At 34.4% G+C, this 25683-nt stretch overlaps 1 protein-coding gene across 6 annotated transcripts in view; it reads right to left on the bottom strand.

The window, feature by feature from the left end:
• The window catches only part of C6H4orf51 (chromosome 6 C4orf51 homolog), a 74899-nt gene that overhangs the window by 34334 nt on the left and 14882 nt on the right, over positions 1-25683 (bottom strand). For 3 of the 6 annotated variants that reach the window (XM_031942035.1, XM_031942032.1, XM_023505960.2), the window contains exons 4-6: positions 12624-12682; positions 6333-6387; positions 5381-5454 (exon numbers count right to left, since the gene is read on the bottom strand). In XM_031942035.1, the coding sequence (XP_031797895.1) occupies positions 5381-5454; positions 6333-6387; positions 12624-12682 (188 nt within the window). Of the gene's footprint in view, positions 1-2643; positions 2956-3280; positions 3353-3484; positions 3554-5380; positions 5455-6332; positions 6388-12623; positions 12683-25683 lie in introns of those variants that run through there. The other 3 variants (XM_031942034.1, XM_031942036.1, XM_031942033.1) reach the window with 3 other exon arrangements.

Genomic DNA, 25683 nt, shown 5'->3' with positions numbered 1-25683 from the left:
GGTCTCAGTTTTCCTATCTGTAAAATTAGGACTCTATAGATTTCTAAGATTTTTTCTGGATCTGATTCTATTACAAAGTAACAGACACTCTCTAACTGATTTCTTGTTTCTTGGTTTACAGGCTAAAAACTATATTAAGAAGACTGTTTTACCTAGTTAAGTGTTAAATTCTATTATAAGTCCTACCAGCAGATATCCTTTTCCTCTAACCAGGAGGCTGATATAAATGCGGGCAGGTCTAAGTTTGAAATTTTCTTGCAAGAAAATAGAACGTTGTGTCATCTAGCAGTTGAAAATTATCAGTAAAGCTCTTTTTTCCCTAAGTGTTTTTAGTTTTTATTTCTCAAATAATATTTTTAAATTAATCAGTATGTTCCTACCTATTGAATACATTTTTTAAAAAATGAAAAATCCCTTGTTATTTATCTGCACAGTCCTGAAAAATAAATGACTAATTAACCAAATCCAGTTCATATCTTTTAACAGAAATCTTCTCCCTTTTGAAAAAGTCACATTGATACTATTTTTTTAAAACCACTATCATCTTCTTTCTTACTATTCCCTATATATTATAATGAGGGAAAAGTTTACCTCACTATAGGATATGCAGCCTTCCACTACACAGTTCATCCATCTACCTACTTCTCTACAGAAAAAAAGGGAATTGTGTTTATCTTTTCTCTGAGATTAAAATGGATCATTGCAATTGATCTGATTAATAATGATTTTTGGAAACAAGAACTAAAATCCAATTGCAGAGCTGGGATTTGTAAACAGCAGAAGCTCAATAAATATTTATTGGATGTTTGGAATGGGCAAATGAATGAACCAATAATTATCCTTGGCATCATGACTTTGTTTCCTTTGCAGGATGAGACACATTCCTGAGCATGTGAAATGTGGTAGTTAGAAAAAGGTGATTGATTACTACTACCCAATCTAACACTGAGCTCTGTGACTGATTAGGAATAAAGTTTCATATCTGTGCCGGAGATTCTCTAAGAGTTAGGGTCAAGGCTAGTTGGGGGAAGAAGCACATGCAAGTAATAGTGTAGATATCTGATGGAAGGACCTCTGTTATCTTATATGTGCTTTGAGGAGGAATCTTAATTGAAACCATATTAAGTGATCAGAGCAATTAGATTGGCTGGCTTACAAGAAATTCATCTGGACATTGTGGAAAGAGGAACCCCAAATCCATCTAGGATGGTGTATGATTTTTAATGCTTTCAGCTCTACAAAAACGTTATATTTCATTTATCCCAAATGTGAAGGAAAAAGAAATCCTTATCTACAGGTCAAATGGAAAAAATTATTAGGAACAAAGATGAGCAGATTTGGTTATAAATTTTTTTAACTTTGTGCAGTGAAAAATAATATTAATTATCATTATGATCAAAGGAAAATTAACAGATAATTTGTCAAATTGTGACAAACATGTCAGATAAAATTCAAAATCTAAAGGAATAGTATTTTTTAAAAGTAATATCCATCTGAAGGGACAAGAAGTATGTGTGTGTGTATATATATATATATATATATATATATATATATATATATGCACATATGCATATATGAAAGGCAAAAAAAGAAAGAAAAGAAGGAAGAAGGGAGGGAGGGAGGGAGAGAAAAAAGGAATAATGGATGGAGAGAGGGAGGAAGGAAGGGAGGGAGGAAGTGAGGGGGAAGGGAGGGAAAGAGGTGAGGGAGGAAAACAAAAACAAAAAGAAACAATTTAGAAGGAAACCTTGGGAAATAGTTTAACCTGACTATTAATCAAAGAAAATTTTAAAAGGCAACTTTTCTAGATTGTCTTCTTGACATCTGCTCCCAGCAACCTTTCCAAACTCACTTTACTCCTTTCCTCATTCTACTTCCTGCCTTCATCTTCATGCCTTAAAACAGACTGTGCCCTACTCCTGAAATACACTCCTCCTTCATTTTTTCCTCTTGAATTTCTTAGCTTTCTTCAAGACTCAGAAGCTCAAGTCCCACCTTCCTATAGAGTCTTTTTTGAATTCCCCATTTGTTGATGCTCTCTCACTTCCCAAATCATCTTATATTTATCTGTTCACACATTAGATACCTGAGCAGAATATATATATGCTCTTTTTTAAAGCAGGAAATGGTTTTTATTTTTATATTCTTAGCACCTATAGCAGTGCCCTGAAAAAAAGAAGTTACCTTTTTTAATTGAAATGAATAGTGTAATGGTCTTTAAGGCAGTATGGAAATTTCAGCTATAATAATTATTATCATCCTTATCACTATTTTTATTAAGAAAAAGTCTTACTCCAATACCTCATTATGGCGCAAAAGTGACCTTGAATTCTAGAATACTATTTCAAAATAATAATTAACTTCTGGCCTAATAAATAGAGAAGTCAATCATTCTTAACTTGGAATCCATGAACTTATTCTTAAAAATGTTTTGATAATTATATTCAATATAGTTGGTTATCCTTTATATTCTTATTTTATTTTATACACTTAAAAATCTTATTCAGCTAAAGGAGTTCAGAGACTTTACCAGAAGGCCTAAGGGGTCAATAACAATTGTTGAAAATTTCTGCTCTATATGACCCTTTTTTGAAGATGACATTGTATCAACACTTAGGACACTGTCGAGTTTTTTATAGATAGATAGATGATATGGACACACATATATATGTATGGAGAGAGTATATTACATATTTTCTAGATATCTATGATGACATTCCATATTATTCAAGAGTTTGGCCTACCTTTCCACATAGGAAAACAACAAGTGAATGAAGATTACCTTTTGTTCATATTATGGCATATAATTCAATGGAAAGTTTATTAATATATTAGAACATATATACAAAATAAGAAGATAATGAACTGTATCCAGAATTGAATTTGAGGAGGAGAGAGAGAGCTGGATCGTCTTTGAGAACTTGTGCCAAGCTTTCAATGATCCCAAATTTTTCCCTGAAACAAAAGGCATCCTTTTAATACAACAAATATGATCCTGATATACAATATGGCTATGAATCAAAGAATGTCTCAACTTCTAAGAAATCAACATTTTAGATCAAAGGATGATGGAAAGGAATATAGTAGATGTCTAAAAAGTCTGTAAAGTAAAACCATAGATGAAATACCTACAGAGAGTGGCATAAAATTATCACCCAATGAACTCAAGACCAGAAAAGGATGTGGGAATACGGTCTCACCTTTAATTTACACTAGCTGTTTGACCATCAATAAGTTGCTTAACCTCTCCAATAATTCTAAGTTATGAGGAAGTACTAACCTTTTTCAGAGAAGATAACCAGAAAAATCAAAGGCACAGACCAGGAAAAAAAAAATCCAAGGATCTTGGGACCTATACAGAAGCACAGACCAGAAAAAAAAAATTCAAGGATGTTGGGACCTACACAGAAGCACAGACCAGAAAAAAAAATTCAAGGATCTTAGGACCTACACAAAAGCATAGACCAGGAAAAAAAGAGCCATCCAAGGATCTTGGAGCCTACACAGAGGCACAGACTGGAGGAAAAAAAAAACCATCCAAGGATCTTGGGACCTACACAGAGGCACAGACCAGGGAAAAAAAAACCACAAAACATCCAAGGATCTTAGGACCTACAAAGAGGCACAGACCAGGAAAAAAAAATCCAAGGATCTTGGAACCTGCACAGAGGCACAGACCAGGAAAATAAAAAAAGGAAAAAAAAAACCATCCAAGGATCTTGGAACCTACGCAGAGGCACAGACCAGGAAAAAAAAAAGAAAGAAAGAAAGAAAGAAAACACAAAACATTCAAGGATCTTGGGTCCTATGCAGAGGCACAGACCAGAGAAAAACAAAAACAAAAACAAAAACAAAAACCATCCAAGGATCTTCAGACTACACAAATGCTAATGATAATGGTAGTGATGGTGATAGTGGATGAAGAAATTCCTTTCTCAAGGAATAATTCTCAACATTATTGATGCTTAAAAAAAAAGTGGGAGATCATGATCCAATTTAATTGTCTTGCATGCCCTCTATATTAAAAGTTAGAAAAATTTCTCCCTTCCAAAAATATAATACCAATAAAAGGAATCAACATGATTTTATCTTTTATTTATAAAGTAACCATATAATAGAATTTTTAAGATTGGAATTTCTGGAACTAACTTTCTTACAAAAGCTCATATTGAATACCAATGGTAACTATGTTAGGAGAATCTTCTCTCCTCCCTATGAACTACATCAGCCTTATAAACAGGCAAAGTAAATGATCACATTTGAGAGCGCCTGGAGTATTAACTACTCCAAATGATTTCCTTCATCAGGTTACAATGATATTGTATTCCCTTCCTATTAGACCATTTTCTTGAACTCAAAGATGGGTGTATTGTCTCTGGAAGATCATTGTGAAAAAAAAAAAAATCACTTGTATCTGAGACCAGAAAGAGGCTGAGTAAAACCTCTCTCACATTACCAAGGATTAATTCTTAGATTAGACATCTTGAAAATACTATTTTATTGTGAAATGGCCCGGACTATAAGACGACTCTCCAAAAAAAGTCATTGAATAAAGGTAATTTAGCGGGAAAACATGTTTTAATAACTACAAACTTATAATATATTTGGATTGTAAATGAATTTGTAGAACTGAGTGCCACAGGATCACAATTCTTCTTTTTATATAATAGAAGTGAAAGGCATGGAATGTTGGACTGAATGTCAGATAGTTAACAAGCATTTATTAAATGCTTATTATTTACCAGGCTTAATAGTAAGCTTCCAGAAAAGAAAGAAAATATATATAAATATATGTTTACAGAAAATTAGAACACTAAAGAATCTCCCCCAAAGAAAAGCTTTCAGAAGATCTTTCTCTCCATTCTTTGCTAAGATAGGGAACCATGGGGGTGGAACCCTTCCAATATGGTCAAACTTTTTTAACATATTGATTAGTTTTTTACTGAACTGTTTTCCCCCTTCTTTGTTATTCTTTGTTATAAAGGAGGGATGGGAAGGAAGTCTATATTGAAAAATAGATATATAAAAATACTTATAGCAATAATTTTTTTTACAATAGCAATTTTTTTTAAAAAAGATTAATGGGGAAGTGATCTATGATACTAGTAGGAAATTTACTTCATTAGAAAGGAAGCTTCTTGAGGGCAGGGACTAGCTTTGGTTTTACTTTGTATCTCCAATTCTTAGCATCTGCTTGGCACATAGTAAGGGATTAACAAATGCTTATAATTGATTGATCGATTTGATTGCTCAGGCAGGAATAACCTAAATTTCCACTTGACTATAGTTCAGAGATTACTTTGATTGTCTCTCCATTAGTTGCCTTTCCCATATTTCCCACACCTCCAATACCACATCATGACTAGAAAAGAATTCTTACATGTCTTGGATAAACATTCCTCCTTGGAATTAAAATTTTCGGGCTACCATATATTGCCGATCTTGATCGCATATCTACAATGAAGATGAGATAATTATTTATTGTGAAAATATTCAGGAATTATGTGAGCAAATGTTATACATCCAGGATCCAAAATTTGGTTTCAATAAGTGCTTCTACTTTATAGGTTATGAAGTACTTTAAGCATATTTTTTTCTATTTTATCCTCACATCAGCCCTTGCAGGGACCTAGTGTATTATCATTTCCACTTTACCAGAGGAAAATTGAAGTTCAAAGTGATGATTTGTCCAAAGCCTCATAATTAATAAATAGCAGATCCCGAATGAGAAACTCTAGTATTGGATTCAAGTTCTTTCCACTCTACTTAGACTGCCTCTCCCACAACAAGTCAATAATTTCACCTTCCTCCCCCAAAACACATTTTTACAGGAGGATGAGATGTAACTAACAAGTTTTACCCCTTAGACAAGCTTTACAAATTATGCCCAGGGTACGCCTCAAAAATAGCCATTGAAGCTCCCGAGTTGAAATGGAAGTAACAACCAGATTGAACTGTTGTCCCAGTAGAACAGGATGACAATGCTATGCCACTGAATAGAATTCTATTTGCATTAATTATTCCTGCTAAACTAGTTGTTTTTCTATTTTGTTGAAGAGGTACAAATGTTTTTGGCATTCCCAAAATTCAGCCACCAGGATAAAACCTGACTTTCTTACCCTAAGTAAAGCTTTGGGTAGAGGGGAATAATAGATTTTGTGGAAAACAGGGGAAAAAAAGAAGTAAAGCAAAAGGCCTGAATTACCCCCTCATATGGATAACCAATTTCTGAATTCTCATCCCTGAAAGCATAAAATAACATGTAGGATGATTCTTAAAATTAAAGCAAAGTGATGAGGAAATAGATAAATAAGCCTGAGTTCTGAGCTTACCGATATTTTTCCCATGTGCAGGAAGGCAAATATCAGAAGTCACAACTTGGTGCATCTAGGGGGAAAAAAGGGATACATTTTTAAGGATTCCAACTCATATAGTAAATCTAACAGTTCCTCATCCATCAATTTCTTATACCAAAAAGAATGTTACTGATGGAGGTTATCCTTAGGCTCTGTCTTGAACCCTCTTTTTTTCTCTCTCTAAATATTCTTACTTGGTCATCTCACTAATTCCTGTGTGTAAAATTATCTTTATTAGAATGACTCTCTAATCTCCCTGATCCAGCTCAAGTGTCTCTCCTGAGTTTTTGGCCTATATTATCAATTACCTACCAGACATTTGAACTGAATGTCCCATAGGCTTCTCAAACTTAACATATCCAAAACAGAATTCATTATTCTTCCCCAAAATCGAACTGTCTTTCAAACTTTTCTATTTCTGTCAAGGGTACCATCATCAACAAGAAAATCTTTTTCTTTTTTTCCAATATGGGATTTAAAAAATAAAATTTAATTTAAAAGAAAAAAGTCATTTCTAATCCCACCTTCTGCAGGAGTCCTTTCTAATTCTTCCCAACAACCCCTCTGAAATTGCCTTCCATCTGTTATGTATATATCTTATATATACCTATTTATATTTGTCTCTATCTTCACAATGTTATATCCTAAAATGCAGAGACTGTTTTGCCTTTCCCCAAAGCTTTCTATAAGCCCTGGTAAATAGTAAGTGTCTAATAAATACTTGTTGATTTTGTGACATTTAGTCCAACATTCTATGCCTTTTACTTTTACTATAAAAAAGGAGCAATGTGATCCTGTAGCACATAGTTCTCCAAATCCAGTCATCTTCCCTAGACTAGATTAGTTAATGGAGGAAAATGGTCTGATCCTTTTAGAAATATTTCACAACTTCCACTCCCACTGACTGAGTTTCCAGAAACTGGCTACAACCTCTCTTTTTGGAGGTCTAAAAGTAGCCAGGAAGGGTTGTCTTTCTAGCACTCTTAACTCTAGAAATCCTGCTATTGTGTTAACCTTTATGTTTTTTGTCTCTTTTCTCTGTTAAGGAGAATGACCTATGGATTAGGAAGGATAATACAAAAAATGAACAGACAGTTGAAAATCAAGGTAAATTGGGAGATTATCAAGAAAGTCATTCAAGTAAACTAGATCCAGAAAAATTGCATCCTAAGGTACAGAAAAAAAAATAGAGTAATGAAATTGTTCAGCTATTTGAGTGATATTTGAAAGACTATGGAGAACAGTAGAGATAGTCCAAGATTGCAGCAATGAAAATGTTGTCCTGATTTTGAAAAAAGTGAAATAACTTAAAGTTTTTTTCCAAACTCTACACCAGTGACCTGGACTTCATTTCAATTTCTGACAAAATTCTACATTCAAAAACTCCTAAAGAAATGTTGCAAACATTTAGCAAAAGAGGTAACAATCACAAAGACCTAACAAATGTCAAACTAACATTATTTGATTGGTAGGTGAGGAGAAAATAATAGATATAGTCAATCTAGATTTCACCAAAGTACAAAATGGAGAGATGTGGAGTATATGAGAGTGTATTTAGGAAAAGTTAGAATTGGTTGAATTACCAGACCTAATTATTAGTGGTCCAATATCAACATGGAGATAGGGCTCTTAAGAATGTCTCTGTTCTTGGCCCTGTTATATTATATCTGAACAATTTTATCATTTACTTAGATAAAGGCATAAATGGTGAGATTGTCAAATTTGTGGTTATCACAAAGCTCAGGGGACACCAAACATGTAAGATCCAATAAGATCTCAGCAGGTTAGAATGGTGGGTGAAATTTAGTTTCATGGAATTTAATAAACATAAATGTAAAACATGATATTTGGATTCAGAAAATCAATTCACAAATTTAAAAATGGGGGAGATGTGGCTATGCAATAGTTCAGGTGAAAAGAATTTGTTAGTTTTAGGAGACTGTGAATTCAACCTGAGGGAACCATTAAAAGCATCCCCAGAAGTTAATGCCATAATACACTGTACTGACTAGAATATTCTGATTAGACATAGCTGAAATAGTGTGTTCTGTTCAGGGTATCACATTTAGGGATGATACTGACAAACTAGGTTTGCAAGGAGAGATAAATGATCAGAATGGTGAAGGATAACATGAGCTCATTGCTAAGAAGGGTCACTTTTTAAAGAAATGAGCATGTTTGGTTGGAAGAAGAGAAGATATAATAAGGTATGATATAATTTTATACTTGCCTTAGAAATCTGAAGGGAAGTTGTGCAAGACGGATTATAAATAAGAGGAATCAGTGCAAGTTACAAGGAGATGTTTTCTTTATGTCATGAAAGATTTTTAAACAATTTTTTGTTGGGTATCAGTCATTTCAGTTGCAACCAACTCTACGACCTCATTTAAGGTTTGGCAAAAATACTGACGTGGTTTGTAATTTCTTTCTGCAGTTCATTTTAAAGATAAGAAAATCGAGTAAAAACAAGGTTCAGTGACTTGCCCAGAGTCACACAGCTAGGAAGTATCTAAGGCCAGTTTTGAACTTGAGATGAGTCTTCTTGACTTCAATCTCAGCACTCTATGCACTGCGCCATCTACTTGACCAATCTGTTCAAAAATGTAATGGGCTATCTTGGAAGACAGTAGGTTCCCATTCTCAATAAGTGTTTAAGCAAAAGACTAGATTACCAGATATTGGGGATCCAATTTACTGTGATTCAGCAAACATTAAATGTCTCTCCTATGTCAGGTACTATGCTAGACTCTGAGGATGTGAAGACAAAAATGACACAATAACTATTCCTGAAGAGCTTACATTCTACTGAGGATTCTAATACATACATAAAGGGGATATTTTGTGCATGTGATTCTTATTCAGCAACAAATAAAGCCTCTTCCACTGCTGAGATTCTGATTTGGTGATGGCTCCAGACAAGCCATAGGATCTGAAGGTAGACATAGAATTAAGAATTGAAAGACTAAGCAAAGATCAGCAAAACTGGTGACAAAAGACAGTGACTGAACAGGCCAAAAGGACTATAGCCCTGCCACCATGTTAAACCCAAGGACAGAGATGATTTCTGTTCATTTCATGTCTCCAATAGGAAGATCCCCACAGAATAGGAGAAAAATGGGAATGAAAACAAAGAGATGTTCAATATTCAACGTTGAAAAAAAGTGTTTCAATTAACCAGAAAATTCAATTGCCCTGAATTGGTCATTCTCTGTTTTGACTAATTGAAATATCACTGCAGAATTACGTACCTCCTGATTAATCAGGGTGCAAGTTAAGATGATTTGGGGATATAGCCAGTGAAGGAATTGATTTTACTTTATTATTCATATCTAAAATAGGGGTTTTGTTTTCTTTCTTGGGGGAAGAAAAAAGAAGAGAAGGCAGATTTTCTTTGTTTGAAAAAAAATTTTTTTAAAAGAAATATCATTGCAAATAGAAGACATATAGTTCATGTCCTCAAGAATACTTCAGTCTAGTTAGGGCAGCCAGACTGTGTAGACATGGAAGAGTGCTTTATCTGCCTCTGCCAAAATGAGGCGACTGGACTAGAAGACCTCCAAAGGAATCTTTACGTTCAAATTCTTGTAGTCTCTAAAGAATTCTTTTACTGAGCAATAATATAAATGTTTTTGTTAGAAATGCTTAACTGAGTCTGAAGTGAAAACGTTCTTGGATGTTGAGTAAATCACTTAACCTCTGAGGACTTCCATTTTACGCACATATATTTGGAAGAATAATCTTCTTTTCCTACCTATCTCAGAAGGGCACTGAGAGGCAAAATAAGATATTGAGCCTGAAGTCTTTTTGAGCTCCTTCCAAGTAGCAAAGTACTATATAATTATACTCTTTGCCATTTCTTCTTGAGAAATGAGACTGAAAGATAGCAAAGGAGGAAAAAAGGATATAAAGAAGCCCCAGTACTAGATTTGATATTTGAAGTTACATCCTAGGATGGGGTCTGGAATATCTTAAACCCCAAAGTTGCTATGGTCAGGAAGAGCCTCTCCCTCATTTCCTTCCATTCCAACTCTAACCCATAGGAATGGCTTAGATGCAGAGATAGTAAATCCTAGTAGAGATTCCCAGATGAAAGATTCCATTGCACAAATAGAAAGCATTGCTATTATTCCATTTTGTAGTTTTGATTTGTCATCAGTTATTACATTTAGAGCTTCCTCCATGGGCTGAGTTTTATACTATTTTCTCACCTTTACAGTGTTTTATCTTCTATTTCTTTGAGAATGATCTTCAATCTATCCTGAACACCACTTGCCAAGGTATTAATAAAAGGGTAATGGAAAGACACATGGTAGAAATGCCACAGGTTACGATATATAACAAAAAAGGTGCTATGAAAAAGATGAGAATAAAAGATATCATTAAAGAAATGTGTATATAGAAAAAAGAAGTTAAATTGGTCTGGTGCAGGGAGCAGGAGATGGCCAACCTATGTGCTCCACTGGTATTCTTGTGACAGAGAGATAGAGACAGGAGATGGGGAGAAGGAGAAGGAGAGAAAGAGAAGACAGACACAGAGACAGAGAAAGAGAACATCTATGATGCACTTAATATATACTAGGAATACAAAAATAAAAGATAATTCCTACTCTTACATTCTAAGAAAGATGATACATAAAGAACAGCTGGAATCCAGGGGTAGATTCCACATTTATGGGACAAGGTGGGTGGCAAAGAGATGAAATCTGAAGAGTAACTTCAGTGTTAAACAATATCAAGAGAAAGTAAAGAAGGTTCCTAAAAGATTTGGAACACGTTCCATAATGAAATATTCACAAAAGAATCATACAGAATAGGCAGACATTGGCAGGAACATTGACAATGAAATCCCAGATCCATTTGAATATTTAAAATGCCAAATTTTTCAAGTTCTTACTCCCTCTTTTGATCCTGGCCCCCAAATGTTTGCAATCTTGCCTCCTAATTTTGAATAAGATCAGAATTTGATTAGCAAACTCTTCATTCAAATTCTAAGTTGTTATTAATATATAGACCCATTCAATAATTCCTTTGGAGCTCATAATAAATCAGTAATAATTAGTTGGCTTAGGATTGGTTTTAACTAGGTGAAAATTCAATTTAGACTGAGACTGTTCTATGTACCTTATATTTATCCAGTATATATATATATATATATATATATATATATATATTAATGTTATGTGAAATCTCTCATTAGTGTTAAATTATACTACAATGAATGAGACATATTTTTGGATAGCAATGTGAGAATTAGTACTGCTTTGTTATGCATATTTATTACAAATGTTTTGTGTATTTTTCTTTCAGTAAGGAAGAAAGGTAGGAGGGAAAGAATTGTTTGTTAATTGAGAAAAATCAAATTTAACATAAAATAAATCATGCTATAATTCTTTACTCACTGAATTTGTTTTCCCTTCAAGGAAAAAAATTAAATTAGTTTTGATGAATACATGTTGACCCTATTTATCATCTTATTTAGCATATGTTTTGTTAATATTAAAATTATTTAAATCACATTTGGAAGTAAAATTGACCAATTAGAACTGCTATTAACATATGTTTTATCACCCTTTAAAGGTAGAGTTTGAATTAAGCCATGAGTTGGCCAGAACGATCTTTTCATTTCTTTACCCCAGTAGAGCAGGTCCAAACTCATCCTGTGACTGAGAACTAGAGTGGGGTTTAAAGATCATCTAGACCAGGTCTTCTTAAACTTTTTCCATTCCTGACACCTTTCCACCTAAGAAATTTTGATGGGACTTAAGTATATAGGTATATAAAACAGATGTACAGATCAAACATTTTGTGTTTGAGTTGGTTTCTTAAAATTTGGTTTTTGTCATATCAAATAAAGAAAATCATATCAAATGTAATATCAAATGATGAGAAAAATAAAATACGGGGTTAATGGCTTGGAGCCAACTTCAAAGCCAAGAACCAAAGTTCAATTTCTGTCAAATGATGGCTGTGTGATTTTGAACAGGTCACCTAACCTCAATGCTTTAGGCAACTCTCTAGGACTAAAAATTGCAAAGAAGTCTACATTGTTAGAATTGGTATGGGAATTCCTCATATCAATGAAATCATAGATTCAATACCTATGCAATATTGAGCCCTATAAAGTAATAAATACCTCCAACAATCTTTTTGAGCACTTGAATCAATTAAATTATTTACTTAATCTTATTACTTAAGAATAATAAAGAATTATTATTGTACTCCTAAGTCCTGTCTCATATAAAATGAATAACAAAATGTTTCACTTACCACTCGTCGTTTAACATTCAGTGAATCTTTAAAGTAACTCGTAATATCAGGAGTGGGAGCTAGAAGACAAATGGAAAAGAAAAAAAAGGCTGGCACTAAACCCAGTGTTCCCTTGGAGTTCTCCAAAATTTTCTTGGAGGTTACTCCCATAAATATTATATAGCATCTGCCCTATTTAAAGGTATGATCATTAGAAAGTGTGATTATTTTTGTAGGATAGATATGTTACAGAAAAAACATTTTCTGGAAATAATAAATATTTTTATTACTGAACTCTGGTGTGACACTAAGTCAATGGTAGAAAAATTCTAACAGATGATTCCAAGTTATACAATTTTTTAAAATTAAATTTTATTGTTTTTTTTTGTTTTGCCATTTATATTTTTCAACATATCTTTTCCTCCTTTCCCTCCCAGAGATCATTTTCCATAAAAATGAATAAAAAAGAGCAAAAAAAATTAGGCAAAAACCTATGAATTAAAAAGTATGTTATTATATGCCATGTTCCAGACTCAAATACCACCCCTAAAAAGAACCCCTAATATCCCTTCTTTGAGGTTAAGATTGTTCATTATAATTGTCACATTAATTTTCCATTGTTTTGTTGTTAGTCTTTTGAATTACATTATTATACAACTTCTAACATGAATGATACACTAAGGGTTTGCCTTCTATTATGTTCTTAGAATCATAGGATTCAATATTTGGAACTAGAAGAAAGCCTGAGGGACATTCGAGCATAGACTTAGGGTTGGAAGGAATTTTAGAGGCATTCTGGTTCAACACACCTTCATCTAACAGGTGGGTAAACAAGCTTAGAGAGATTTGCCCAGAGCAACATGACTGGTATCATTCACAGGATCTGAAAAAAAAAAAAGTCTTCCTGACTCCAAGTCCCTCATGATATCCACTAAACCATTCTGCAAAAATTTCAGGTATTTGGAGTGCTAGCATAGCTTTGAAGGTGGGAGTCAGATGTTTGGAAAGACTGAGGGCAAGTGAGGACAAACAATGAATAAATGTGTTTAATAAGAGTCAGGGAAATGGGGTAGTGACTATTCAGTACTCTGTGTATTATAAATACGTGTGTTTGTGCCTTATTCTCCTTTTACACTCTGTTACACTTTACTCCTTTAACCATGAGAGAAAGGACCATGTGTTATGTAAATATTGATTCTTCTCCAGCCTATTGCCCAGCACAATACTGGCCACATAGTAGGTATATAGTCAATCTTCAGTGAATAAATAATGAATATAAATTGAACAGCGTCTATAATTTTATTATAACCTTCTGACTTTTTCTTGATTTACTATATTTATTGAGTAAGAGAAAAAGGATTTTTTTCCTAAGAATACTCAGCCAAGGTGAAGGCTTGAGATAGTTATCTGAATGATTCAAGGGGAAAAAACAACACATTACCACAAAATTCAGGTGAGAGCAGACTGCAGTTTTAATCTGGCCAATTTGCCTTACCACTTCACTTCCCCAATGAATATGAATTTCTAGCCTTTCAAGGGTTAGAGCCCCAAGGCATTGACAGATGCTTTAAGTAACTTATCACCTTGCAAGAGAAAAACATGAGAAGCAGAGCAGCACAGTTCCCAAAGTAATGACCTCTCTGCTGAGCTCCAGACCCAAATCTCCAATCACCTATCAGAAGGTCATCTTTGCCTGGTAGTTCCCTGGGCATCTCAAGTGCCCATCCACATCAGCACATCTACAACTGAGATCATTTCTCCCAATAAACGTCTTGCTCTTCTGACTTTCCTTTTTTTATCTCTATTCATCCAGTCTCCCATATCCACATCACGATGGGTGCTTGGTTGTCTCCTTTAGCCTTCAGATCTCATCAGGAGCACTTGTATCATTCCTTCCTCTGTTTCCATTGCCACATAATATACCATCACCCACCTAGACTATTGCAATAGCCCCACACACATTTTGAAAGATCTTCTCCCTTTGACTCTTTCCCCAGGTCCAAGCCATCTTTCTGTCATTGTCAGAATCATTTTTCTCATGCACACACTCTTCTGAGTGCCTCTGTGACTCCATCCTGGCTTGTCTTCCATATCTGCAATGTTCTGCCCCGTCACTTCAGTCTTTTACTTCACCAGGCTTTCTCCATGATTTAGCTCAAATCTTACCTTTTACAGAAGACCTTTCTAGTCTAATCCCTCCTCCCCAGCAGCTAATGTCTTACCCTTTCAGATTACTTGATCTACTCTGAATATATCTTGTATAAACCTAGGTTTTTTACAAGCTATCACTCCCATTCAAATAATAACTAGGTTTTATTTACCACTTTAATATTTGTCAAAGGCTTTGTAGATATTATTTGGGCATCTTCACAACAGTCCTGGGAAGTAGATGTTATTATTATCCTTATTTTTACAGATGAGGAATTTTAGAGACCAAGAGAGATTTAATGAATTGCCCAGAGTTATACAAGCTATGAAGTATGCAGCAGGAGGATCTAGCCACTTCACCACCTTCCTGTAGTGTGGAATGTGTGTCCTCTAGGAACAGGAATTTATTTAATGCATGTTGACTGACTGATGTCACATCTGCTATAAAGTCTTCAGAAGATTTCTATTGTTTATGGAATAAAGTTCAAACTTCCTTGCCTGGCATTCAAAATCCAGAGTGTGGCAAATACTTTGCCTTTCTAGTCTGTTCACATATTACTCCCTGGCACTATTCTATGATTTAGATAAACTAGATCACTTCTACTCCTCAAACACTGTTCTTTCCTCCACGTCTTTCTTAACACTATTCCCCATGCATGAAAGCCCCTCCCCACAACTCAAGTTCTGATAGTCTTTACTTAATATTAAATTCCTCCCAGTTCTTAAAGCCCAAATCAAACATCCTTTTCCTTGTAACCTTCCCTTATCCTGATGGCTCCAACCTCACAGGAAAATTTGTTTTGCAATTCTCTAATGATTTTACCATGTAATATTTTATTAATTATCACTATTTCATGAATCCTCTCACCACTCACACAGATATATCGCATATGCTTATATGTACAGGTACATATTTCATTTTATATATTACATGCATATTTATATATGTACACATGTGTGATGTAAATTATGCATATTCTGTGTCATTTTCAACCTCTATGAGACTATCCATTCCATTTCATGTCATATTTTGAACATATTCTTCATTCATTTGGTTTTATTGTGTGAATAGTTAAGCTATTCATGAAATGCAGATAATAGACAGATATGATAGATAAGATAGATGATAAATAGACAGCTAGGGAGATAGATGGAAACATACATACACTTAGATACATAGAATATATGTGTCAGTATATATATGTGCATAATATATGTATATACATATATAGATGCATAAATATTTGTGTAAATTATTAATGAACAAGTAGGAAGAGGTTGTGAATTTCTACCAATTCTTTAAAATTTAACCCAAGTAGCCCTTCTCTTTTGTAGGGTTAAAATTTAACCCAAGTAGCCCTTCTCTTTTGTAGGGTATCTGTATTTGAGGAAAGAGATCATAAAACCATTTGAATTATATGTAAACACATTTATTTTGTAAGCTTCATGATGGTAAGGACTGTGTATTGATCTAAAATTTGTATTTCCCTCAAGGCCTGTGTCACATTGTTCTGCAAACTTTATACATATATATATATATAAAATCTTTAACTAATAAATATAAAATTATTTGACCATCTCCAGGATTAAATATAAAATTTTCTATCTAGAATTCAAACTTTCATAATCTTCCCTCTCTTCCCCCCAATGCCCTCCAACACCTTTTTCCAATCTTACACTTTACCCATGGCCTTTCAGTCTTTGTGCCAACGACACTCGCTTCCTTGCTGCTGCATTCCATCTCCAATTTGGGGCATTTTATCTAGCAGCCCCCTATCCTGAAAAGTCTTTTCCTCCCTCCATCTCCTGCCTTCCCTGGCTTCTTTCAAATACTACATAAAATCCCACCTATTGAAAACCTTTCCAAATCCCCCTTAGCAACAGTGTATTTTCTCAGTTGATTAATTGTCTACAATTTATCCTTTATAAAGATTTTTTGTTCATATATAACTATTTTTATGCTTAGGTCTTCTTGATTCTCAATCTAGAATTTTATTCACTGTATCACCTAGCTCCTACTAAATTGGTGCATTAGCTAACAATTTCCCATCAAAAATTCAATTTCCAAAACAAACTTTAATGTTGTCTTTCTGAACAGTAGCCTTTTTTCAGTTTGGTTTGTTATTAAAGACATTTTATGTGGCTGTGATTTACTGGCATTTCTCTACCTCCCTGCTTCCACTTTCCAATCCAAGAACAGTAATAAGATTGGTTGACATTATTCATGAGAATAAAAAGCATCCCACACATCATAAAGATGGAACTACTTCAATCTTTCGATGAGATCTTGAACTTCTGGCTACTTGGCTCCACAGTTCTGATTAGGATCCATCCACTCCTTCTTCATTCTTTGTGATTCCTTGTTCTCTGCCTTTCCACAGGTGATCCACGCAAGATCCTGGAGTCCTTCACCTGGTTCATAGATATGAATACAGCATGGAGGTTTTCTATCTGCTTCCCCCAAAATGTGCTACATAACTGACCCACCTATTTTTCAGATCATGAACACCTCGAAAATACTTTATGATGCTTCTGAGGGGGAATAAGTCATCATGTATAACTTCCTACTGCCTTTAAAGAGGATGGAGATAAGTCTTAGACACTATCAATTCCAATTAATAATCTCAACATGTTGATGAAGAAACTCTGGCCCAGGTAAGTTAAATGACTTTGATGTACAGTGGTGCTAAGCAGCAGAGCTGAGATTCAAAAATCACAAAAAATCATGGAATTTGAGAGTCTGATTTGATCTTCATGGCCATCCGATCCAATACATACATGAAAATAATTCCCACCACAGTAAACCTGACAGACATTATCCAACCTCTGCTTGAATTCCAATGTGGGATCCCACATTCATCTCTAGAGATGAAGTATTCCTTTTGGACATTCTACTTGGGAAATTTTTCCAAATTTTAATCCTAAAATTCCCTCTTTACAACTTTTATTTGTTGTTTCTGTTTCCTTCCTTTCAATGACCATCCTTTCAATACCTGAAGATACTTATCATGTATTCCCATTCCCAAGTCTTCTCTTCTTCAAGCAAAATATCTCCTGTCCCATCAAAGAAATCCTCATATGATATAAACTTGAGGCCTTTCCTGTTCCTGAACTCTAAAGTCCATGGCCCTTCCGTTATGTCACAATACAAATGTCAGTAACTACCAGGAAATTCAACTCTTCTATTCAGGGACCTGAGGTATTTTGCAATGATAGAGTGAAATACCCAAATTAACTATGGGGAACATATTAAGGAAGACTCTAACTGTATCCAGAGAAAGAGCTGATAAAAAGAAATATGTATAGAATGAATTTACATATATATCTATGGTAAACATGTATTTATGTGTGTATATGTATAAATATATATACATATATGGATATCATATAAGTATATATACAATATATGGATATCATATAAGTATATATATAAACACATAGATACATATTTGTGTCTAATGGTAGCCATCCTTAGGATAGAGCAATGGGGAGAAGAAAAAAGAAAAAAGAAATTTACATGATAACTTTTATATTTAAAAGGAATAGCAAATTGTACATATAGATTTACAGATTCAATCATCTTTTTTATTATTTTATATTATGGAAATGTTTGCTTTAATCCAAAAAGTTAAAAAACAAATAAAATTTTAGAAAATGAAATTTTAAAAAAAGAATCACACAGAAGAGTAGTACAAGTCAATGGCAGAGAGGCATAGGCAGAGTGAGCACCTTTTCTGTCTCTTCCATTTACTGATACATGACACCACAGAAACCCCCCTTCCTCAAAGTGTTGTAGTAAATCTTCCTTACAAAATAGGGATCATATTCTCTATTCTTTCCTTTCTCTTAGGGATCAGTTAAGAACTCCCTGGAAAGACTCTGAAAGAATAAGAAGTGACCCCAAAAAGCTGATGATTGCAAGATGGGGACCTGTTTTTTTCTTTCTCTTTGGAGAAACAAACAAGAGAAGTGAGTTTCATTTGCAGATGGGGGAAGAATTGAGATAAGACATTAAAAGCAGCCCTGCTTTAGAATAAGGGTTGTTAACAAACCCTTGGGAGCATACTGAAGAAAATAGTAAAATCTCTTTCCTTAAAAATGTTCCTAAATAAAGCATATCTTCATAGCAGCACATTTTATAGTAGCCAACAGCTGGAAAATAGAGATAGGAATAAGGGTGGGGATGGGAATAGAGGTACAGGTAGGAGGCAAGAAAGCAGTGGGAGAATAACTGAACAAGCTGTGGCATATGAATATAGTGTATTAATATTGTATGAATGATAAATGTGAGGAATTCAGAGAAACATTAGAAGACTTCATATGAACTGAAGAAATAGGCAGAAACAAAAGAATATATGCAACAACTGCATCATTATAAATAGAAAAACAAGAAGTCAGAAGATATGAGGTTCAAATCTTGTCTAGTTACTTTGGTGTGATTTTAATCAACTCCCAAAGCTAAGGAGAGGGGCAACTGGATGATGGAGCATTGGCCCTGGAGTCAGGCTTTCCCCGAGTTCAAATCCCGCTTCACTCACTTATAGGCTGTATGACCCTGGGCAATTTACTTAACTCTCTTTGCCTCAGTTTCTTCATATGTAAAATCAATTGGAGAAAGAAATGGCAAACCACAACAGTATCTTTGCCAAGAAAACCCCCAAATGGGTTTACAAAGAGTCAGCCATTACTGAAGTGACTCAAGAACACAAAGCTAAGGGGTTTTTAGATATAGATTAGGCTAATTTACTTCTTAGTTCCCACTCTCAAAATTGTGTAATTTTCTTTGTAGAACCCTCATTTCTCTGAGTCTCACTTGCCTCATCTGTAAAAAGAGGAGGTTGGGCTCTTTAAAGCCCAATGCCAATGTAACCTCTTCTTGGAAAGCATATATAACCTCCTCACCCTACCCCCAAACAAGAAACACCTTTCTTCTGGGTCCTCAGATGGCACACAGTATGTTGTGACTTTCTATTTATCTGTGACTTACTAATACATTTAATCAATAGCCTTCAGGCTCTTTTGATTATATACCTATATCATGAAAGATCTTTGAGCATATACTTCCCAAATACTTGTATTTGTGATTTTCTAAATTATATTCATTTACTATTATGCCAGCAATCAAAGGTAATATATAGAAGATGTCTGCCTGAACAGGAGGCAGACTATTCAGGTCTCACATACCTGCTCCAGAAAAGACCTGAAATTCATGCTAACCCAAATTCTAACTCAAGAACTCCAATGAGAAATTACAGTAAATGATTTCTTCCACTCTAGAATTAAATGATGAAAAATTAGTTAATATACATACACTAAGAAAAGGAGCCTACCACAAAAGCAAGTGGGAGAACTGGGTCTCAAGATCCATTCCGGCATAATCAGAGACACATGAAGAGGATTGCCAGCAGAGACAGTGAGAGAGGAAGGATCTCCTGAGAAGGACTCAAGGAGGCCACAAAGCTCCAGGGAGGTCAGAGAGCCCCAGGGTAAAGACCTTGGAAGTCTCTGGGAGTGACAGCTGCAAGAGCCTCCCCTGCAAAGCTCAGAATAAGACAGCACAGGTGGCTGGAGTTAAGAGGACCTGAGTTCAAGTCTGGTCTCAGACACACTAACTGTGTGATTTTGGACAAATCCCTTTTAATTATTTCCAACCTCCCAAAAAAGTAAGCCATAATGTTTTCTGTATGTGGAGATGACTACAGTATGAGGTGAAGGCTTGGATTCAGGCTCATCTACTAGAATAGAGTCCAGGGAAGGACTGGGAGTACAATCTGATTGGCTGGTTGGAATGAAAGCCAAAGTAGGGGTTACTTGGTCTGAGAATGAATTGAAGACTTTCAAGATAAAATCATAGCCCTGGGTAGTTCTTTGCACTGAGTCCAAATTTCCAGGGGAGGGGGAGAGGTAGGAATGAAGACGCACAGAGATATTTTTGTAAGAGCAATGTGATTGAATATGCTTCATTATTTTTGAACAATTTTGATTTCACACTTTGTGATACAGCAATTTTAAGATCTAGTTCTAAGTTCAGTTTATTTAAATACTTGGCTCTTATAGATGAAAAAGCTCACAAAAATATGCCAAAGGGAAGTACACATCATTGATTGTCAGTAAATTACAATCTCATCCACTAAATATGTAAAAAAAAATTTTTGAAGGTATACTAATAAATTTCTTCCCTGGTAACAACCAGTAGTTCTTGTTAAAAATATAAATATAAATGCCTTCAAATTACATTGAAACTATTTGGAAGATTTTTAAACAGGTTAGAAGATTTCGGTTTCCAAATATTCTAAATATGAAGATATGAGATATTTTGTAGGGTACACACAAATCATTCCCACAATAAGATCATCCATGAATGGAAATGTTTCAAAACATCAATTTTCAAAATGCTTTCTTCAAAGAAAGTTTCTTTTGAAGTGGAACTACTTTCTCACTTATTGAAAATGTCACTTTTATCTTGAAAGGCCATATCAAGTGTATATGTGTTTTTAATATATGTAAAGAAGGATTATTATTAACAGCCATTTCTATTCACAGAAAAGGCTGGGAATTTGGGATACTAGTCTTTTTATAAAAGAAAAATGCACAATTCATCCTTCTCTTCCTTCTCCTCTCTTCCCTTCTCCCCCACTCTCTCTTTTCTCTCCCCCCTTATTCCCCTCCTCTCACTCCTCTTTCTCTCCCCTCTCTCTGTATGTGTATCTCCCATCTTCCTTGCACAGTGAATCCTAAAAAAATGTTTTTGTTTATATCTCTTTCTCCATTAAATCCTATTACCTAGGACATAGTCTCTGAATCTTATTTGAGAATGAAAGCCATCCAATGAATGGTTAAATGTTGCAAGAAAATATTTAACTTCAAGATAATTATTTCTAAATTCCCTTGTAGAAATTAGACGCAGAGAACATGCTATTACTACAAAGGGATCTGGGCAGGCAACATCCTAAATTAAGTGAGGGTTAAGAGCCAAGGACAGATCCAAGAACTTTCTTCAAAGCTTCTTGCCTCTCTTCTGCTCATTTAAATACACCCCATGACTTGAAGAAACACAAAGCCCAGTCCACAAGCCCTGGAAAACATTCTGTCATCCCATCTTCCAAGTGGATGGGAGGCATCGAGCCTGGCCCCACCTCCTGCCATATGAGGCTTTCCTATTAAGATGCTCACAGTAACAGATGATGTCTTGTGACCTTAATAATAGCTCTGGCTGCCAATGTTCGCCCGGGTCCCGTCTCTCTGGGGAATTTAGAAACAGTTGCCTTTCACTTAAAATTTTCTTGCAACATTTAACTGTTCATTAGATGCCTTTTGATCTCAAATAAGGTACACAGAGCAAGAAATCAGTGCTCTGTGGCTCCAGGCTGGGCTTCCTCTGGGCAAATTTAGCTACAGCAATCAAGGCTGAAAATTTCACAATCTAAGTCAAAATGCTTATTATCCTCCCTCAGTTGATCAGAGAGCAGTGAACTTGAATGATAACATAATTGTTCTATTTCCTTTGTGTGTATCTGTGTGTGTGTTTTATTCACATCAAGACAAAACATACAAAATAATCAAAATCCAGCAATCCAAACATAATTGTACCAAAAATATTAGTGATGTTTTAAACTAAGCTCTGTATATAGTAAATTTTTGTGGAACACTTTTAAGATTTACAGAGCATTTTCCCTACTGATACTAGTATTATTCCCATCATTTAGATATAAAAGAAACATTGGAGTTTCCATCTAACCCTTCAGAGTTCTGTATATAAAATGGGGACTGATATTTGCACTACTACCTCACAGGAAGGTTTATTCACAGGAAAGTATTTACAGCCTTTAAAGCTATAAGAATAAGGATATTGCCAAATTATAGAAAGCAAGATTGGCGCCAAAGACATTAGAAGCCTTATATGGATTATAAGACCACCTTGCTTTCCTTTGCAGAAATGAGACTTTTTTATATTTTTTTACTCGATTTTATATTCTTCCTCTTTAAAAAAAATAGTACCTTTAATTTAATAGTACTTTTAAAAAATAAGATCTCTGAGAGGGGGGCAAGGAGAAGGATTTAGTAGAAAATCCAGATAATATAAAAACAAAAGATATTAATTAAAATTACTGTTAAAAGCCTAAAAATAGTATTGTCATTGATGAAGAAATTGAGGTTGAGAATTGGAGAAATTTATACAGGTTCACTCAAGCAATAAATAATAGAGGTGGGAATTGAATCCCTGTTCTTTCAATCCTACCTCCTAAATATATTGTTATCTGAAGTCTTTTGGAAATGCCTTAAAACCCCTGATAACAACAAAAGTCAGCAATGACTACCCCATAAATCATGGACTTCTAGATCACATTATTGGTCTTTTGTCTGGTGTTGGCGTAGTCCAAATGAGTTGTGCTTCAAAATTTCATCTGGAAATTGGCTTTTTGTGGGCTTTTTTTTTTTCCTTTTGAAACTCAGAAAATATTTCCCTGAGAAATAACTTGAATTGTTTTATTTATTCTGAACTTAAAAAAATAAAACAATTATCTTGATAACATAGTAAAAGCAGAGGAGAAAAAGATGATTCCACATGAAACTATAGATCTGCTATATATAATTTTCTATCCCTTTTAAATTTATCATGTAACTTTTTAATAAAATTATAAAAAGTGTTAGTAGTGGTTAAAATTTCCAGGCAGCTACAAAAATGAGTGAATGAATAAATAAATAACATTTAACCTTAAAATGTAACTGAAATACTATAGGCTGTTTTTTCACATGTCCTTTATTTCATTCTCTATATTTGTATCTCCAGTACTTAGTGTCTGGTGCCATAATAAGTGCTTAATAAATGCTTATTGATTGATTAATTTGCTTACGCCTTTTTATAAGTATATTTGATCTTACAATAAAAAAGATCTTGAAACCCATCCCTAGTATTACTTTATTTAACTTTATGAAAAAGAAATTTTTGACACTGCCCTAATTCTATGAGTGCCCTACATGTTTAGTCTTGCTATTCCTACATATATATGCATACACATATATATACTCTCTTCTCCATTTGTCCCAGTCTTTTTGAATTCTAAATCTTTGCTTCTATAATTCCCAAATCCTATTATTATAGAAAATGACCAGGAATTAAATTTCAGAACATTTAGAAATTCTTATGCATATCCTCTTAGATATTTGCTTTCATGTTTAAGGCTTAATATTATAAAAGCAGAACTTTGTATTAGATACTCAAATTGTCTTAAGTTGGCTCACTCTTACCTTTGTTTTCAATGAGTTCATAGCAGACCATCTCACTGATGGTCCACAATATTGATTCTCACAATATTCTCAAGAACATAAGATGTCCCAGTATCACTTTTCCTGGAGACTTTATCTCCCCCACCTTAAAACACTAGAAGGACCAAATTTTAAGACTACCTTAAAGGATCCAGCTATATCATATGACACCGTGCATTTCTTTTATCCATAAGGAAAAGAAAATGGAGAAAGGATGACAATTTTTATTTCAAAGTAGAATTAAAATAAATGTTTGCATCAAAGATATATCTAAGTTCATCTTATGTTAATAATGGTGGAAGTTCATCTAATGTTAATAATAATGGATGAAGGGTCAGAAGAAAGAGGAAAAGGTTGTCATATTATATTTATGTGATACTCTATATTAAGGCAATGAGGCATAGTGAAAAAAATAATGAATTTGAAATCAGAGGAAATGAGTCCAAATCTGAGTTTTGTCACTTACTATTTGTATGACCTGGGCACGGTAATAGGCACTAAATAAATGCTTGATGATTTGATCTTGATTTCAGATTTTTTCCTATGTGAAATGAGGCAATCTGACTAAGTACCTATGATGCTAAATCTATGATCTTTTTTTTTATAGCAAGGCAATTGGGGTTAAATGACTTGCCCAGGATCACACAGCTAGTAAGTGTTAAGTTTCTGAGGTCAAATTTGAACTCAAGTCCTCCTGACTTCAGGGATAGAGTTCTTTAATCTATGATCCTTTGCTTCACTTGGTTGCTTCTGAAAATATTTTTAAAATAATGACATAATATCAATCCCAAGATCTGTAAGAAATATATTTGGTAGAGTTAGGGGATGGAGAGAGTCATAAATAACTCAGTGACTTCTGCGTGCCAAAAATTGTAGGAAACCTCTAATTAATTACTGCTTGGTCCCAGTGTGTAAAATCACTGAGAACTATTCAAAACACACTAGTTATTCCCAAGTTCTGAAAATATTCCCTCTTCACAGGTACATATCCTGTATGTACTTAAAACATATACATGTTTTTTTTGTCTCTCTTTTTAGAATACAAGCACCCTAAAAATAAGGTGTTTTTTTCCCATTTGTTCATTTGTTTGGTTTTGAGCATTCCATTTCCAACACCTAGCAGAGGGCTTGGTATGCAATAGGTTATTAATACTTATTGATTATTAATTGATTATGACACCATTTCTAGCCCTCCTCAATAAGTACTTATTTGTCAAAATATATAAAGGCTAGCTAGCTAGTCTCAACTTTTCTGAGCCCATGATGGGTCTTTACAAATACAGAGCTAATGAACTTGTTTCATTGTTCTTTTTCGGTTACACGTTTATAATCATTGTTAATTTTGTTTTCCTGGTTCCTTCTGAATCTCTGCAGTTAATGTAGCGGTAGGAGTGTAGCAGTAGTAGCAGCAACAGCAGTAATAGTAGTGATAGTGGTAGTGGTGCTGGTACAGGTAGTAGTGATTCAATAGTAGTGACAACAGCAGTACTAATGGTGGTAGTAGTAGTAATAGTAACAGAGTAGTAGTAGTGGGAGTAATAATATAGTAGTGGTGGTAGTGGTGGGCAGCAGCAGCAGCAAAATGGTAGTGACAGTGGTACACAGTAGTAGTATCTGTCAACAGGCATTGCCTCTCTGCACCTTAGGCTGTCTTGGGGGCTATTAC

Source organism: Sarcophilus harrisii, chromosome 6 (assembly GCF_902635505.1).
Source record: "Sarcophilus harrisii chromosome 6, mSarHar1.11, whole genome shotgun sequence".
NCBI lineage: Eukaryota > Metazoa > Chordata > Mammalia > Dasyuromorphia > Dasyuridae > Sarcophilus > Sarcophilus harrisii.
Note: the sequence above shows the minus strand (reverse complement) of the source record. Positions and strands in the feature narration are given on the sequence as shown.